The 17,811-nt window shown below is 54.8% G+C and overlaps 1 protein-coding gene across 18 annotated transcripts in view; it reads right to left on the reverse strand.

The window, feature by feature from the left end:
* RAP1GAP (RAP1 GTPase activating protein) overlaps positions 1 to 17,811 on the reverse strand; it is a 73,165-nt gene that overhangs the window by 26,176 nt on the left and 29,178 nt on the right. For all 18 annotated transcript variants that reach the window (XR_004370887.2, XR_004370886.2, XR_004370883.2 and 15 more), the window contains one exon: positions 3,740 to 3,833. Coding sequence is in view for 7 of the 18 variants with exons in the window: in XM_058443913.1 (XP_058299896.1) it covers positions 3,740 to 3,833 (94 nt within the window). In the remaining 11 variants the exon portion in view is untranslated. The remainder of the gene's footprint in view (positions 1 to 3,739; positions 3,834 to 17,811) is intronic.

Below are 17,811 nucleotides of genomic sequence, written 5' to 3' on the forward strand. Positions count from 1 at the left end.
TGCCTGCGATGGGCTCGCCCCACGGCGGGGCCCGGAGGGGGCGGGGCGCCAGGTACGGGCCGCACGGCGCGGGGCGTGGCGGGGGCGCTGAGGCCACGCCCCCAGGGCGGCCCGGCCCGCGGCCCCGGGACACTGCGCCTGCGCGCTCCGGCCCGAGCGCCAGAAGCTTTGGGTGCGTTGGGCTCCCGGGGGGGCCCCCCACTCGGTTCTCCCCAGCGCGCCCCCACCTCACTTTCTCCATCTTCCCAGGCTCTCGGTACCCCGCCTCAGGGCATCAAGGACGGGGTTGGGTTACCTTGCAGAGGGCTTTTCTTGAGCACCTACTTAATGCTGGGCCCTTCGCATGTGTCGTAATCTCGTCACAGCCCAGGAGGTACAAATGTCATCTCCATTATACAGATGAGAAGCCGGTTCCAAGAGGTGAAATAGCTTGCCCGAGACCACACAGTCAGGAAGAAGTCAAAGTGGAATCCGAAGGCCTGGTGCTACTCTTTGGGGTCTCTCCCTTTTCCTCCTCCTGTCCTCCATGCTGCTTCCCATGCCTCACAGTGGCTGGCCTGCTCCGTCCTTTCCCCCGCTCTAGCTGCCCCAGATCCTGGGGGAGATGGCCACAGCACCTAGGGAGGGGCTGCCAGGCCCGTGGTATGGAGGAAAGGACCCAGGTAGATTTTGGGACATGTGGATTCTAGCTACAACTTGCTGAGTGGCCTTGAGTGAGTCCCTGCCTCCTCTCTGGACCTCAGTTTCCCCATCTTTAAAATATAAGGACTCTATAGGCCCTTCCAGCTGGCTCTGCAGTGTGTCCCTGGCCTGGTATAGCCACTGTACAGCAGGGACAGAGACAGGGCCTTGCTACCGCTTCCTCCAGACAGATGTTGGGAACACAGCAAATGCTTCCTGAACTGTGGCCAAGGAGACACAAGCTGCCTTGGATGTGGTGGGGGCAGGGCTGCCCACCAGCTCAGAGCCATACCTCTGTTCAGCTTCCTGAAAGAGCTGCCAGCGGCTGCCCACCACCCTCCAGCCCCAGAGCCAAGGGCTCCTGGAAGGAAAGCACTGTGCGCTCCCTTTCCCCCTAGACCTGGCCTTGAATCAGGTTTGGGCCTGGAGAGCCAGTGGGAACTCTGGAGATGTGTGTTCCAGACACGGTGTAGCTTTGGTTTTAATAATTAACAACAGCAAATATTGATTTATGCAGCCACTTCCAGGCCTGAACGCTTCCGGGCACCCATCGAAATCCAGCCAGAGAAACATCCATTCCCACACTGCCCCCAGGGGAGGCGAGACCTGCTCACAGCACCGGAGATGGCTGTGTGCCAGGTGGCGGGGAAGGTGTGTGCACATATGCGTGCAGCCATGTGTGCATGCGTGTGAGACTCCACGACCGGATGTGGCTGTATATGCGTGGGCATACTGTCTTTCTGTGTGTATGGGAATGCCTGGGTATGGGAATTTGTGTTTGTACATGTGTATCTCATGCATGTATACATGTGCAAGTCTCTGAATAGATTTACAGACCCGTGGCTGTGGCTGTGTGTTTTGTGTCTGTGACTATGTCCCCATATGTAGGTGTGGGTAGGCTGTGTATGTACGTGTGTGCCGGTTTCTGTATCCCCGAGTGGAGAAACCCCTGTAGGGCGGAGGGAAGGAGGGTCCTGGGTAGCTCGATGCCTGTACAAATGTGGGGCCCAAAGGGAGGAGAATGTCCCTTCTGGGTGCCCTGTCCAGCCCTGGGAATGTAATGATGCTGATAAGAGCTCAGCTTCCTAATTTCTACTTTCCAAAGTACTTTCACCCAACTGCAAGCTGGCAAGGCAGGTAGAGAAGAAACTGTCACCTGTTTTACAGATGAGGAAACTGAGGCCCAGAGAGGGGTAGGGATTTGCCCACTGGCAGAGGAAGGTCACCTGCCCTTCAGATGGATGCCATCAATATTATAAATGTGCACAGAGCTAGGGGCACCGGGGGAGGGGAATGGAGAATATATCACAGGCCTGTGTTCCCTCAGCCCAGTACTTGCTTGCTGGAGACCCCAGATGAATCATTCAGTCTCTCTAGCCCCTGGTTTCCTCTCCTGTCAAAGGAAGATGATCCACAGACTCTTGATTCTGAGGTGGGGGTGGGCTGTCGGGAAGGGGAGGTTCAGAGCCCGCTGTCTGAGCTGTGTTGGCACAAACGGAGGCTTCTAGCCAGACTGGGTGGAAGCCAGGAAGCCCGAGGGGAGGCAGCTTTTCAATAATCCGAGAAGGCCAACCCCAGGCTGTCTAGCAGGCAGGGCCCAGGGCTATGGGCTGCTCTCTCTCTCGTCTCCTGATGGGAAGACTGAGGCCCAGGGAGGGGAAGCTGTGGTCTGAGGGCACACAGCCCTTGGTGAGAACCCAGGGCTCCTCCTGAGATGCTCAGGGGAAGAGGGACTGGGAGCTTCATTCATGAACCCAGCTGTCAAGTGAGGGCTGCCATTGAGTCTCTCCCTTCCTGCCAAGCCCCGGATCCACATGCCCCAGTCTTGGGCTGTTGCCCAGACAGAGAAAACAGGAGTCAGTCTCAGGAATCTCCTGCTGCTGCTCCCAGCAGCCCCACGTGGGACCCCCATGGAGGTGGTGGTCCCACACATGGACACCATTCCTTGGCCATCTGCCCTCCCAGCCTAGGCAAGGTGCCTGGCCTTTGTTCCAGGCCAGAGCTCTTGGGAGGGAGCCTGGTGGATTTTGCCTCTGCTGTTTTCTGGCTGTGTGACCTTGGGAAGACCACTTCACTTCTCTGATCTCCTGCATCCTCAACTAGAGAATGCCTACTACCCAAGGTTTACTAAAAGGACCAGGTGGCATGATGTCTGTGGGTGTGCTTTAGAAACTGCAAAAGTGAGAGCTTATCACCCCTGCATCAGAGAGGCCCTAACACCAGGCCCTCTGGTCAGACAGCTTACATCTGGTTGTGGCCCCACCACATCCAACCTGAGTGACTTTGGGCAAGTGACTGAACCTCTCTGAGCCTCAATTTTCTCATCTGCAAAATGGGACTGATTACAGTAGCTATCACATAGTTCAAGGACGAGATGAAATACTGCAAATAAAGCATTAAGTACTCACTTGGCACACAGTAAGTCTCAATAAATATTAGAGGTTATTTCTGCTATTTGATGTCCTGCATACGTTGTTCAGTTATCTATTGCTTTACTGGACTGTGGCTCCTTGACAGCAGGATCTGTATCAGATTGGTTTCTGGTCCCTTGGCACCCAGCACAAGGCTTGGCATGAAGCAGGTACTGGGCAAACATTTGATTTTAACGATAATGATAAAGGCTCGTTGACAGGGCTCTTGCTCTGTGCCGGATGCTGTGCCTGGGCCGCCCCGTCTGTACTTTGCAATAATCTTCACAATGACCCTGTGAAGTGGGTCCTCTCACTGCACCTGGTTTACAGATGAGGAGACTGATGGTGACGTTGATTGTGGAGATGATGAAGATAGCTGGGGGGGCTGGTTTATTCCCAGATGTTTTGCTTAGATTCGCCCTAAGACTCTCCCTGCAACAGTCTACAGACCCAGGTTCAACCTTTGTGACTGCACCAGCCTCACCCAGGGCTCAGGAGTGGCAACCCCTTAGGAGCTAAACCCCATCAGCATCTGCCTGAACATTTTACCTTTGCCCAAAAGTCATTCTTGGGCCTTTCCCAGCCCTGGGCATGTGTCGGAGGTAGGGGGCAGACCAGGGGCCATAGGTATGGAGGGGGACACTTACCTTAGGGTAGAGTGAAGGAGTATAGGAGGGAACTAAGTTCACTCGTGACAGGTCTAGTGCCTGAGGGAAGTGCTGGTTCTGCCCATCACTCCTCCTGGAAGAGAAAGAGTCTGAGGTCAGGGAAAGCCCCAAGCCAGGAAATCTGGGAACTCTGGGAGAGTCACTCTCAGAGCTGGGGGATGTGAGGGAGGATAGATTTCATGGAGGAGAGGGACATGGGTTCCCCAGAGGAGGGAGGGGAGGGGCTTCATGAGCAGGCCTGCCACACAGGCTCTCTTTCCCCAGAGATCAGAGACGTGGCCAGGGTCTCTCCCCAAGCTCTCCATTAGGCCTCCAGCCAAGCAGTGACCTACTCTGAAGATGAGTAGACTGAGGCAGGGGCACTGAGGGTTGCTGTGGAGGGCGAGCTTTCTGGACTAAGCAGGGTGCCCCTGCCTCTACAATGGACCCTTCCCTGAGCCTCTGGGAATAGCTGCCTTGGCACTGAGAGGCTACCAGGGCTACCACTATTATGAATGACAGTGACCATAACTGACACTCATTGGGCCTACTACATGCCAGGCCCTGTGCTGAGCCCTCGTTCCAGGGCATGGCCTCCTCACCACACTGGTATTCCCACTTTACGGACAGGACCCAGCTGTGCACAGAGGTCACACGGCTGGCCGGCAGCAAAGCTAGCATCTGCGTGAGATCTGCCTGACTCTAAGCCCGGACTCTCTGCCCACACCACACCCTTCCCTGAGGAAAGAAAGCAGGTCTGGCGAGGGTGAAGTCAGCTCCTGTCACCCAAAAAAGCCTGCTGAGGCCACCTCTGGGGCAGGGAGAGGAAATGCTCAGTGGTTCCTGGGATCCAGGGGACCTGGGGCTGGGCAAGCAGGCCTGGCTTCCGCTGCTGCCTTGGGCCACCCTGACGTGGCTGCACCTCTGCTCAGGTCCCATCAAGAGAGGCTGGTCCCTCGAGGGTGACTCAGATGATCGCTGGTGGCCTACAGCAGGCTTGAGTCAGGCAGAGCCGGGGCTGCCACATCCCAAGAGGGGAAGGACCCGAAAAAGTCTGGCCCAGGAAGAAGACTGAGAAAGCTCTGAGCCTCCCTTCTTCTTCTTCTTTTTTTTTTTTTTGTGACGGAGTTTCGCTCTTGTTCCCCAGGCTGGCGTGAAAATGGCTTGATCTCAGCTCACTGCAACCTCCTTCTCCCGAGTTTGAGCGATTCTCCTGCCTCAGCCTCCTGAATAGCTAGGATTGCAGGCATGCACGCCCGGCTAATTTTTGTATTTTTAGTAGAGACAGGGTTTCTCCATGTTGGTCAGGCTGGTCTCGAACTCCCAACCTCAGGTGATCTGCCCGCCTCGGCCTCCCAAAGTGCTGAGATTACAGGTGTGAGCCACTGCACCCAGTCTGAGCCTCCCTTCTAATTCCACTCAGCCCAGCTACTCCAGCAGGAGAAATGGCCCAGAGGAACCATCCACAGCCCCACTTATGCACTAGAGGCCTCTCCACCTCCCAGGAGGGATGGCATCTTACAAGAGGGGTCTGCACTGGGCAGTGCTTGACCCAAAAGGACAGATATGGTGGCAGTGGCATTTCAAGCCCGTGGCATCAGTGTGGAGGAGATAGTCTCAGACACTGACTGGCTAGGTGAGCTTGGGTTAGTGACACAGCCTCTCTCAGCCTCAGTTTCCAGAAACATTCATCGCAGAGCCTGGGCAGCTCACGGGAATTCACTCAATGAATACTTTCACATCATTTGTTCATGGTAAACTCTGGCTCCCCAAGTTTCACTATTTGTTGAATGACTGAATGAATGAATGAAGGTTGGGAGTCACTGAAGGGTTGTGAGCAAAGGAATGTCCCTACGCACAGGTTCCCACATATTGCAGGGTACAATGACATGGGGAGAGTCTGGAGTGGGAGGGTGGGGACTAAAGAGGGTTCCATAGAAATAGTTACAGGCAGGCTGGGTGCGATGGCTCATGCCTGTAATCCCAGCACTTTGGGAGGCCAAGGCAGGCGGATCACCTGAGGTCAGGAGTTCGAGACCAGCCTGGCCAACCATGGCCAATATGGTGAAATCCCATCTCTATTAAAAAAAAAAAAAAATACAGGCGGGGCGTGGTGGCTCACGCCTGTAATCCCAGCACTTTGGGAGGCTGAGGTGGGCAGATCGTGAGGTCAAGAGATCCCGAGAACATCCCGGCCAACATGGTGAAACCCCGTCTCTACTAAAAATACAAAAATTAGCCGGGCGTGGTGGCGCACGCCTATAATCCCAGCTGCTCGGGAGGCTGAGGCAGGAGAATCGCTTGAACCCAGGAGGCGGAGGTTGCAGTGAGTTGAGATTGCGCCACTGCACTCCAGCCTGGCGACAGAGCAAGACTCCATCTCAAATAAAAGAACACAAAAATTAGCTGGGTGCAGTGGTGGGCACCTATAATCCCAGCTACTCGGGAGGCTGAGGCAGGAGAATTGCTTGAACCTGGCAGGCAGAGGTTACAGTGAGCTGAGATCACACCACTGCACTCCAGCCTGGGCTCCAGAGGGAGACTCCGCCTCAGAAAAAATAAAATAAAAGGGAGGGAAGGAAGGAAGGGAGGGAGGGTGGCTTCCAGGCAATTCCACTGAGGCTCCCATGGGGACTCTTTGGTGACACCTACTATGTGACTGGGACTGTGTCAAGCATATACTCTCCCCCAGCTACTGTGCAGGAAGAATTTCTCTGCATTTTCACAGATGGAGAAACTGAAGCTCAGGGAGGTGAAGCCACTTCCCCTAGCGAATGGGGGATGGAGCTGGAATTTAAAGTGCATGCCCTTGAAGAAGCAGGGATCCTGCAGTGGGGTGGAGGGCAGAGGCTGCCTGGGGGTCAGGAAGTTCTGGGGTTGAAGCTGGGTAAAGCTGGAGTGCTGGGTGCGGCTGTGGCTGCCCAGTGGTGGCTGTTGCTTGTGATCAGGCTAGTCCAGCGGTGCCCTTCTGTCTTCCCCTAGGCTCATATGATAGCCATGCAGCAGTCCCTGACAAACCCCCTTCCAGAACCCTCTCTGACTCAGTCTCCCCATGTGTAGGTATCCATTTCACTCAGGATTGCTCATGTGGGTGCAGAACCAGAGTGGCCTCTGAAGGCCAGGGTGCTCTGGCTTCCACCTGGGACCCCATCCCAGGGCCCTTGGCTCTCCAGTTCCTGGTTGGCCAGAGTCCTGTCCCCCGAAGGCAACTCCACCTAAAAAGCCACTGCTGAGGCCGGAAGGGGCAGGGGAAGGGAGGGGCTCCAGGATGGGGACAGAGAAGGAAACTGGAGGCTCTGGGCACTGCCTGCCTATCCATCCCCAGACCTGAAGGGGTAGAAGAGGGACAGGAATGAGAAAGCTACGTCCTACCGGGTGTCTTGCATAATCTAATTTAATCCTCACAGCTCCCCAATGAGGCAGATGTTCAGAAACTGCCTGCTTTCCACACGAAGCTCAGAAAGGTGTGTTAACTTGCCTAAGGTCACACAAGCAATGAGGCGGGGCAGGCATTTGGACACAGGTTTGTTGACTTCAGAGCCCAGGATCTGAACTTTATAACATGTATGTCCAATCCTGTGGACCCCCCCCCACAGAGCCTTACAACTTCCAGCTCAGGAACATGACCCAGCACCTCAAGTCAAGTTGGAAAGGTAATAGTAACAACAGCAACGGCAGACACAGCTGATACAGAGCTTACTATGTGCAGGCTCTGCTCTACTTTATTGTATTAACTCATTTAATTTGCATTTTTCAAAGGAGGGAACTAAGACACAGAGAGGTTAAGTAACTTGTCCAAGGTCACGCACAGTAAATGAAAGTCTGAAGATTTGACTTCCCCCATCATCTGGCTGCGGTGCCCTTAACACTACACCACACTGACACTTAGTAAATAGCTGTTGGTCAATAAATACTTTTTTCTTTTCTTTTTTTTTTTTGACACAGGATCTTGCTCTTGCTGCCCAGGCTGGTGTGCAGTGGCATGATCAAAGCTCACTGCAGCCTTAAACTCCTAGGCTCAAGCCATCCTCCCTCCTCAGCCTCCCAAGTTGCTGGGACTACAGGCACCACCATGCCCAGCTAATTTTAGTAGAGATGAGGTCTCCCTGTGTTACCCAGGCTGGTCTGGAACTTCTGGGCTCAAGCGATCCTCCCACCTCAGCCTCCCAAAGTGCTGCAATCGCAGGGATGAACCACTGCCCCTGGCCTTTTGTTGTTAAGAAATGGGGTCTTGCTCTGTCACCCAAGCTGGAGTGCAGTGGCATGATCATGGCTCACTGCAGCCTTGAACTGCTGGGCTCAAGTGATCCTTCCCCCTTGATCTCCTAGTAGCTAGGACTACAGGTGTGTGCTCGGCTAATTAAAAAATGGTTTTTTTGTTGTTGTTGTTGAGACGGGTGTCTTGCTGTGTTGCCCAGGCTGGTCTGGAACTCCTGGCCTCAAGTGAGCCTCCCACCTTGGCCTCCCAAAGCACTAGGATTACAGGCGTAAGTCACTGCACCTGGCCCCAGTAAATACTTTTGAAGCAATAAATGAAAGCCTCTTCCCTCCTCACCAGCCCTCTGCCCTTCTCTGCTCAGCCTTCCTCACCAGCTGGCCCATCGCTGCCCCACCTTTCCCAGCACCCCTCCAATCCCCTTCTTCCTCTGGCCTCTGCAGACCACCCCAATGTGGTCGTTTCCTCCCACTTCATGAACCCGAACCTCTCTGTCCCTCCCCTTCTCTCTCCTATCCCACCCTGGTCTCCTTCTGGTCTTCTCCATTCAGTTTACATCATTGAGGTCCCCCTGGTCTCTATCCCTTCTCCAAAAACCTCCCAACTCCCTGGGCTGGCTCAGCTTAAAATGCTTTGCATTCCTCCTAGGCAGCAGCAGCTGAGAGGAAACCAGAGCATGCCGGGACATGGGGCACACTCCCCTCTCCTCTTTCCCCTCGCCATGACCGTGGTCACATCTGCGCAGCACCCTGGAGCTTACACTGGCATTGTCTCATTCGAGTGCCACGGCAACTTATTAAAAATCCAGATGAGGCTGTGCACAGTGGCTCACGCCTGTATAATCCCAGCACTTTGGGAGGCTGAGGCGGGTGGATCACCTGAGGTCAGGAGTTCGAGACCAGCCTGGCCTACGTGGCGAAACCCCGTCTCTACTAAAAATACAAAAATTAGCTGAGAGTAGTGCCACGCGCCTGTAATCCCAGCTACTTGGGAGGCTGCGGCGGGAGAATCGCTTGAACCCAGGAGGCGGAGGTTGCAGTGAGCTGAGATCGCGCCATCGCACTCCAGCCTGGGCAACAAGAGCAAAACTCTGTCTCAAAAACAAAAACAAAAACAAAAAACAAACAAACAAAAAATCCAGATGAGATATAAACCTTTTATCCAGATGAGAAAACTGAGGCTCAGAGAGGTTCAGTGACAAGCCCCCGGTTGCACACCAGGAAAGGGCAGGGCTGAGGTGTGACTCCAGCCCAGCGTCCCTTCCACAGCGTGCATCCCACTGCCCTCAGCCCAGGCCCTCAGTCCCGTCACCTGGCCTCCTGCCCCAGTGACCTCCCATCACGGCCCTGGCTCCTGCAGCCACCGCCAAGCGCCTTCCCTAGGCCCAGCTCCAGCTCTGCCCTGTCTGGCCTGGACACCTGCCCGCTGCCTCCTCTGACACACGAAATGGGAGCAGCCAGAGAGGAGGTGACTCGCCCAAGGTCACATGGAAAGCTGGAGCCAACCTGGAGTCTGGGCCAGACACATTCCGGGGTCACCTTCAGCCCCTGTGTCTGTGTGGCGGCTATCTCTCCCTCTCGGGGAGAGCACCCATCTTTTCCAGGGAAAGGGTGAAGCAAGGGTGTGGGGGAAGGGCCCAGCTCCTGAGTGGGATGGGCCCGGCCGGAAGCCGCTGCTGACAGTTCCCAGGTTTCTTGGCAACTGTCACTGCACCTCCTCCCCCTCCCTTATCTCTGCATTGAGGTAACAATAATAATCGCACCATCGTGAGTGCAGCTCTTTGTACTTTTCAAAAGCCTTCTTTATCTGCTCACTCCTGGGACTCTCACCGGAACTGGAGTGGAGATAAGGCAGTCACTAGGATCCCCAGTTCCCAGAAGGGCAAACTGAGGCTTGGAGAGGTGAAAACACGACCTCAAAGTCAGCCAGTAAGGCCTTGGGCAGCAGATCAGGGATAAGAACACAGGCCTTCCACCAGTCCAGGGCGGGCAGATCTCCAGGGAGTTCCACACTCTGCAAAACAGCAGAGTCAGCCCAGGCTCAGTGGTTCATGCCTGTAATCCCAGCACTTTGGTAGGCTGAGGTGGGAGGAACACTTGAAGCCAGGGGTTCGAGACCAGCCTAGGCAGCAACGTGAGACCTCATCTTTACAAAAAAATTTAAAAACCAGCCCACTGCAGTGGCTCACACCTATAGTCTCAGGCACTCAGGAGGCTGAGGTGGGAGGATCACTTGAGCCAGAAGTTCCAGGCTACAGGGAGCCATGATGTTGCCACTGCATTCCAGCCCTGGCGACAGAGCAAGACCCTGTCTCTACAATGGAAACAGATCAACAAAACATCAAGGTCAGACCCAGGAATGGCTGGGCAGAGGGGGAGACCAAGCACAGGTGGCCAGATGCCTTCCTGGGGTGATTCTCAACTGTTAACCAGCTGGAGGGGTGGTGAGAGGGTCCTGTCTTTTTCTCTCATCTGCAAAATGAGAGATAGCGTACCCACCTCATAGAGTTGCTATAAAGTGCTTGTAATTATTATTATTGGCCACTCTCCTGGAGAGCCCAACCCTTTCAGGGCACCAGAAGTGTGGTGGGGCTGTCCTGGGTGGTGGGCTTGGCCCTTTGGCCCCCCAGAGATAGCTGCCCTGGATGGTGGTCTCCCATGGGTCCAGCCCCTGCTGACTCCCTCCAGCCTCAACCTCATACTCCCCTTTCCTGTCCTGCCCCAGCCGCCTGTCCTGGCTCTGTCCTAACCTCACCAGGCTGCAGGCAGCTTTCCTAACCAGCCACCCTGTTCACAGGCATCCCCCCTCTGCTGGGGGTGCCTTCTCCTGCTTTTCTGCCTAGTGAACCATTGGTGCTTTGAAATTCAACTTAACCAGGTAAAACTCTGGTGGCCAGGGCAGGTGGTACAGGACCATCAAGGCAAGAAGGCTGGGACCGGGAGCAGGGGAATGGGGATCTGGACGGGTGACAGTGCCTGAAGCAAGAGCAGGAGGAGCCCACCCTGAGGACAGCCACCCACTGCACACAGGCTGGGAGACCGGATACGGAAAGAGGGAGTGGTCTGGGAGGGCAGGGGAGGGGTTCAGGGAGCCAATGAACACAGGGCAGAGAAGAATTTGTTGGGGGCAGCAGCCTGGAACAGGGGCCTGAGGGGTTCCGGCCAGTCCAGCACTGGTCATCAGAAGTCAGGAGAGGGAGGCCTAGGTCCAGTTCCCTGGGGTCTTCCTGGTTTCCAGGAGATCAACCTGGTTCTACCAAGTTCTACCACCCATGTGGGGTGGAGGATGAGGACAAGGGCACAGACCTCCCAGTGAGAAGGGGGCTGTGGAGGGCAACCCTGAGAGAGGCTCCTTTGGATGAGGGTTGGGAGGCTGCAAGAGCAGGGTCTCCTAGCCCTGGGCATCGGGTCTGAGGGGACTCGAATCTCCTGAAACCAGAACCAAGTGGCTGCCCCAGAACTGCCCCCTCCCGGGGGGGGGGCCACAGAGGCCCATTGTTTTCTGAGCTCAACCAGCCGGCACTGCCCTCCCCTTGGCTTGCCCCTGTCCCTGCCAAGGTGCCAGGGAAGGTGGCCAGGGCAGCCAGTTGAGCAGGTTTCCAAAGCTAGGTCTGGGGAGGCTGGCCCCCTCTTCCCCAGCCCACCAGGAGCCTAAGCAGACAGGCACAGGCACGGGAGGCTCCTGCGTCCCCTTTCCCTGGGCACCATTGACCTCTCCCAGGACTCTAGAGGGAGCGTGGCGATGGGGTAGGGGAGGGGCAGGGGGACTGTTTGCCATGCGGGCGCTGTGATGTCATTCAATCCTTATGACAACAACCCTGACCTCAGGGTGCTATCTTCACCCATTTCAGAGATAAGGAGGCAGAGGTTTAGGGAGGTTTATGATGGGCCAAGGACCTTAACAGCTACCAAGTGACAGAGCTGGCAGGGTCCCCCTGGGTGTGTAGGTGGGGGACTCAGGCCCCAAGCTGGGCAGAGGGATGGGCAGGAAGGTGGCACATGGGGCCGCCACCCTCGCCCCATGCTGGCTGCATGCCAAGACACCCGGATCCCGGAGCTGGGTCAGGCAGAGGCCTCCTGAACAAATAACAGGTTGGCAGCCTAGAGAGGTGGTCACGGGACCGGTCCCTGCCCAGGGCACAGCACCTGGGAACCAGGCCACCCATTTACCTGCTGTCTATCCAGCATCTGTCTCCCTTGCTCAGGTGGCCCAGCCCCACTATGGCCAAAACCTGACCCTTCCCACCCCGCCGTGGACTTCAGTGTGGACTGACTCCTGCCCTGCACTGGGGTAAGGAGGAGGAGTGACTCTGAGACGACCCGGCCACAGGGCCTCTTCCTGCTGGGCAACAACATCATCTGCTTCCCCAGCCTGGCACTTTACAGTTTACAAACTGCCTTTGCCATCAACCCTCTCAACAGCCTCCTGAGGAACACAGAGCAGTAACGTTATCTCCATTCTGCCTGGAAGAAAACTGGAGCCTGGATGGAGATCGTGACTTCCAAGCTTCTACCCCGAAGCTCAGCCCTAGCTGCTCTGCCCCTTGCCCACGTCCACGCAGGACACAGCTCCCACTGATGGGCAAGGCTGGGCCAGGGTGACCTTCCCAGCACCCGTCAGCCCATACACGGTATTACAGCCGCCTATGCTTTCTGTCTCTCCTCACTCCCTACATTGACCTCGTTGTCCCTCCCCAGCCTCCGCAGCCCAGGGGGTCTCCCTTCTCTGAGCTCCAAGCATTCCTTCGCTCACTCACCCACTCGGTCATCCACCCACTCCCCCATCTGCCCTTCATTCCTCTGCTCAGTCATTCATTCAGAACACATGTCCTGAGGTCTGCTCTGGACCGGACAATCGTGCTGGGTGCTGGGATCAGAGTGGGGTGAACCAGGCCTCCCCAGTCTCAAAGCAGAGCCCCAGAGATACCTGCCTGGACTGTTCCTGAGGCACCTCTGGCTTCACTGCCCAGACAGTGAGCCCCCCAGCACTGAGGCCTTGCTTAATCCTTTCCTCCCGCTCTGCACCAGCCCTAGCGGGGGCTGGGGTTGCTGTCTCATAGGCTCCAGGCCAGTCTGGTGAGCAGAAGTCCCTGCCTCTTACAACTCCCCAGGCAGGGTGACCGCCCAGGCCAAGGCGAAACCCCCACGGGGATAGACAAAGTCACCATCTCCTAACCAAAGGTGACATGGAGAAGCCCTAGCTCTGCCCCTAGATCACAGTGTGTGCAGGATTAAGTCACCATAACCTCTCCAAGCCTCAGTTTCTCTACTAAAAATTGGGTCTCAGGCCGGCTCTCCCATCCTACAGAGGGCGAATGGGAGGATGAGAAAGTGGAAACTGGGTCCACCGAGGATTGGTTGGAAGCAGAGCCCTGGAGGAGGGCTTTCCCAGTGGACGGGACCTTAGACTCTTCTAAGTCGCTTCTTTTCTCTGAGCCTCAGTTTCCTCAGCTACAAAATGGGAGAGTAACACCAACTCTGCAGGGTTGTTGTGTGGAATAAATTAGGTATTATATGGACAACCTGACTAGCCTAGAGCTGAGGACACAGTAGGTGCTCAATAAATTACAGGCTCCTGCCTGGAGAGGTAGTGTAGCATCAGTGTGGGCTCTGGAGCCAGATCCTTGAGTGCGAATCCTAACTCTGCCACATAACAGCTGTGTGACCTTGGACAAGTTACTTAACCACTATGAACCTCAGCTTCCTCATCTATAAAATGGGGATAGCAGTGCTGACCTCTGAGGGTTAAATGAGTTCATTGGTGTAAAGTGCTTAACATTCACCATGAGCATTTCTTGGCCTTCCCTTCTCTTCCTTCCTTTCTTCTTTCCTCTGTAGGTGCCTGAGGACTGAGACAAGACTCCTAGGTGGAAGTTGTGAGAAGGTAGAAACGATGGGACAAACACAGCTGCCCAAGAGTAAAGCAACCTAGGCAGGGCACGGTGGCTCATGCCTATAATCCCAGCACTCTGGGAGGCCGAGGCAGGCGGATCACCTGAGGTCGGGAGTTTGAGACCAGCCTGACCAACATGTAGAAACCCCATCTCTACTAAAAATACAAAAATTAGCCGGGTGTGGTGGCACACGCCTGTAATCCCAGCTACCTGGGAGGCTGAGGCAGGAGAATCACTTGAACCCGGGAGACGGAGGTTGCAGTGAGCCAAGATCATGTCATTGCACTCCAGCCTGGGCAACAAGAGCAAAATTCCATCTCAAATGAGAAAGAAAGAAGGAAAAGAAAGAAAGAAAAGAAAGAAAGAAAGAGAGAGAAAGAGAGACAGAGAAAGAAAGAAAGGAAAGAAAGAAAGAAAGAGAGAGAAAGAGAAAGAAAGAAAGGAAAGAAAGACAGAAAGAAGGAAGAAAGAGAGAAAGGAAGAAGAAGGAGGAGGAGGAAGAGGGGGAAGGAAGGAAAGAAGGAAGGAAGGAAGGAGGGAAGGAAGGAAGGAGGGAAGGAAGGAAGGAAGGGAGGGAGGGAAGGAGGGAGGAAGGGAAAGCAACCTGAGCAACCTGCCATGTGAGATACTGAGCTCTGCATCAAGCAAAGGCAGAGTGAGCTTCTCAGAGGTGCCGCCAGGGAGATCTGAAGGTGTGGGAACGGGAGGAGCGGTGGGGGGTTTGACTAGAGGACCTCAAGGAGCCCCCCACATTTGAAATTCTTTTTTTTTTTTTTTTTTTTTTTTTTGGTGGTGGGTAGGGGCAGGGTCTCACTTTGTCGCCCAGGGTGGAGTGCAGTGGTGAGATCTCAGCTCATTCCAACTTCTGCCTCCTGGGCTCCAGTGAGCCTCCCACCTCAGCCTCCCAAGTAGCTGGGACCACAGGTGCATGCCACCACATCCAGCTAATTTTTTTTTTTTTTGTAGAGACAGGGTTTCACCATGTTGCCCAGGCTGGTCTGAACTCCTGGATCCAAGTGATCCACCCACCTCAGCCTCCCAAAGTGCTGGAATTACAGAAGTGAGCCACTGCACCCAGCCCCACATCTGGAATTCTTTGCCTCTTGATGACTCTAAGATCCCTGTGACTGAGGGCAGAGGCAATGGATGTTAAAATGTGCATATTCTTTGGTCCAGCAACCCCATTTCTAGGCATTTTTTCTCCAGAAATATAACACAAATGCATAAAGATATATGAACAAAAAACAGTCACGAAGCAGGGTTTGCAACCGCAAACATCTGGACACCACTTCAATGTCCATTACAAGGAGATTAGTTAAATATATCAAACCATGGAATACCATACAGCAATGACAAAGGTCTTTAGTCTTGATGGAAAAGGGGGTTTGAGGCATATTGTTAAGTGAATAAAGCGGGCTGCACACAACAAAAATCTCATTTGTAAAAATTTAAAATTACATGTCAAAGTTTACATGGCTGGCCGGGAGTGGTGGTTCATGCCTGTAATCCTAGCACTTTGGGAGGCCAAGGCAGGCAGATCTCTTGAAGCCAGGAGTTCAAGACCATCCTGGGCAACATAGCAAAACCCCATCTCTACCAAAAAAAAAAAAACCCACAAAAATTAGCCGGGTATGGTGGTGCATGCCTGTAGTCTCAGCTACTCAGGAGGCTGAGGTGGGAAGACTGATTGAGCCTGAGAGGTTGAGGCTGCAGTGGGTCAACATTGCACCACTGTACTTCAGCCTGAGTAACAGAGCAAGATCCTATTAAAAAAAAAAAAAAAAAAAGAGAGAGAGAGAAAAGGGGCTGGCTGCATGTGGGACCCTGAGGCCCAACAGCCCTCAGAATTTTGAGTGGGATGAAGCCCAGTTGGGCTGTGTCTGTCTGTCCATCCTCTCTCTCTTTAAACAAAAACGAAAACAAAAACAAAGTTTACATGGCTTATCTCTGAGAAGCAGGACCACTAGGAACTTCTGTCTTCTGTGGCAAATACTTTTCAGCACAGTTTGGATGTCTATAATGAACACTTAGTATTTGTGTAATCAGAAAAAAATTAAAGATTTTAGAGAGCTGAGCACTCACTATGACTCAGCTCTCTGAGCACCTGACTGCTTTACCCTTTTCCATCACCTTGAGAGGGAGGTATGACTCACCCCTTATTCCAAGGGGGAGAAGCTGACATGAAAAGAGACTAAACACCATGACCAATGTCCCCGAGCCAGGCATCACAGAGCTGGGTTGTACCCCCATTCTGGCTGGCTCCCAAGCCCACACTCTTTCCCCTACATTAGGCATTAGACAACCTGCTCCGAGGGTCAGGGAAGAGCAGAGGCAGCACAGAAGTGGCCCAGGCAGCTGGGCCCAGGGATGTACCCTGGGACTTCAGCTGTCACATCCTGCAAGCCAGGCCAGCCGGGTTAGCATGTGTGGGGACAGAGCCGGGACAGAGCCGTCTACCTCATTTGTAAATGCAAATGTAGGCTCTGCTCCTAGCGCGGGCTCCACGCCCTGAGCTGCCCCAGGCTGGCAGGTGCCCAGCCCCACCCCTGGCACTACCCCCAGAAGCCTCAGGGTCACCAGGCAGGTGGGCACGTGCTAGCCCAGGCCCTTCCCTAGAGCTCTAAATAACTTTCTGTGTTGATCAACCTGTTTGTGGATGGATTTGGCATTGAAGGTCACTTGTCACCTTCTCAGTGACAGCCTGGAAAGGTGACAATCACACCTGAGTGTGTCTGAGTCTGGATGGGCCAGAGAACAAGACCTGGAAGTCAGACGGACCTAAGTTCAAATCCTGCCTGTGCTAAGCTCTAGCTGTGTGGCCTAGGGAGCGTCCCTTCACCTCTCTGAGCCTCTGTTTCCTCGGCTATAAAATGGTGTTGAGAATTTCTCCCTGCAGGGCTGCTGAGAGCATTAAATGAGAGAACGCATGTGAAAGTACCCCCTAAGCTAGAAGCCACCTTGCACGTGGAGAGGAGAGTTATGACCTCACCCATGTGGGGGCGGGCGGGGGGCACGGGCACATCTGTGCGGATGTGGAGTGAGCAAGGATCCACCCTGGCTGGACCAGAGGGCCCTGCCTCACAGACTCAGCCGGTGGGCGGGGCAGCGTCTGACACTTTTCCTGGGAGTCGGCACCGGCACCGGCACCGGGTGTTCCGCAGCTCTGCCTGGTGGTGAGAGAGGGTGTGTGTGACTCTGTGGGTGAGAATGGAGATGGGAGGCCCCAGCAGGAGCGTGAATGGGTGTGGGAGGGAAAGCGCTTGTGTCGCATGTTTGGATCTGATCACACCACCCACCTGCCTAGAAGGCCCCAATGGCTTCCCGCTGCGAGCAGGATCCAGACGCCCGCCTCACGTGGCCCACGAGGCCCTGCGTGTCTGCTCCCCATCCCCGGCCCCCCTCCCACCCGCCCACTGTCTCTGGCCTCATCCAGGGCCTCTTTCCTCCTTCCCCAGACTCCTTTCCGCTCCTCAAACCCGAGGTGCTCCTTCCCACCTCCAGGCCACTGCACATGCTGTGCCCCCTGCCTGTTACCCCCTTCCCCTTCGCCTGGATCACATTTCAGGTGCTCTGTCTGTATTCAGTCTTCCAGAGCCCCCTCCCCAGACCAGGAGAAGCTGCTCCCAACCCGACCAGCTTTCCCAGAAGCCTGTCCTGGGCCTTCGTGGACTTACCTGTTGCATTTGCACATTTCATGGTGTGACCATTAAGCCACTGTCAGTCTCTCCTGCTAGAAATGGGGTTTCTTCAGGTCATGCCTGGGTCTGTTTGGGTCTGATCTGCTGCATGAATGAATGTGTATGTCTGTGCCTCTATGTTCATGATGAAGCTATCTCTACAAGGGTCAAGTCTATGAGTGTGAGCAGGGAAATACGTGTGTGTGTACATGTAATGGGTCATCTCAAAGAACCTTTCCTCGGCCTGCAGGCAGGTGGGCTGGGAAAGGCCAAGGCAACCTGGGGC

This window comes from Hylobates moloch, unplaced genomic scaffold (genome assembly GCF_009828535.3).
Source record: "Hylobates moloch isolate HMO894 unplaced genomic scaffold, HMol_V3 SCAFFOLD_9, whole genome shotgun sequence".
Classification (NCBI taxonomy): Eukaryota; Metazoa; Chordata; class Mammalia; order Primates; family Hylobatidae; genus Hylobates; species Hylobates moloch.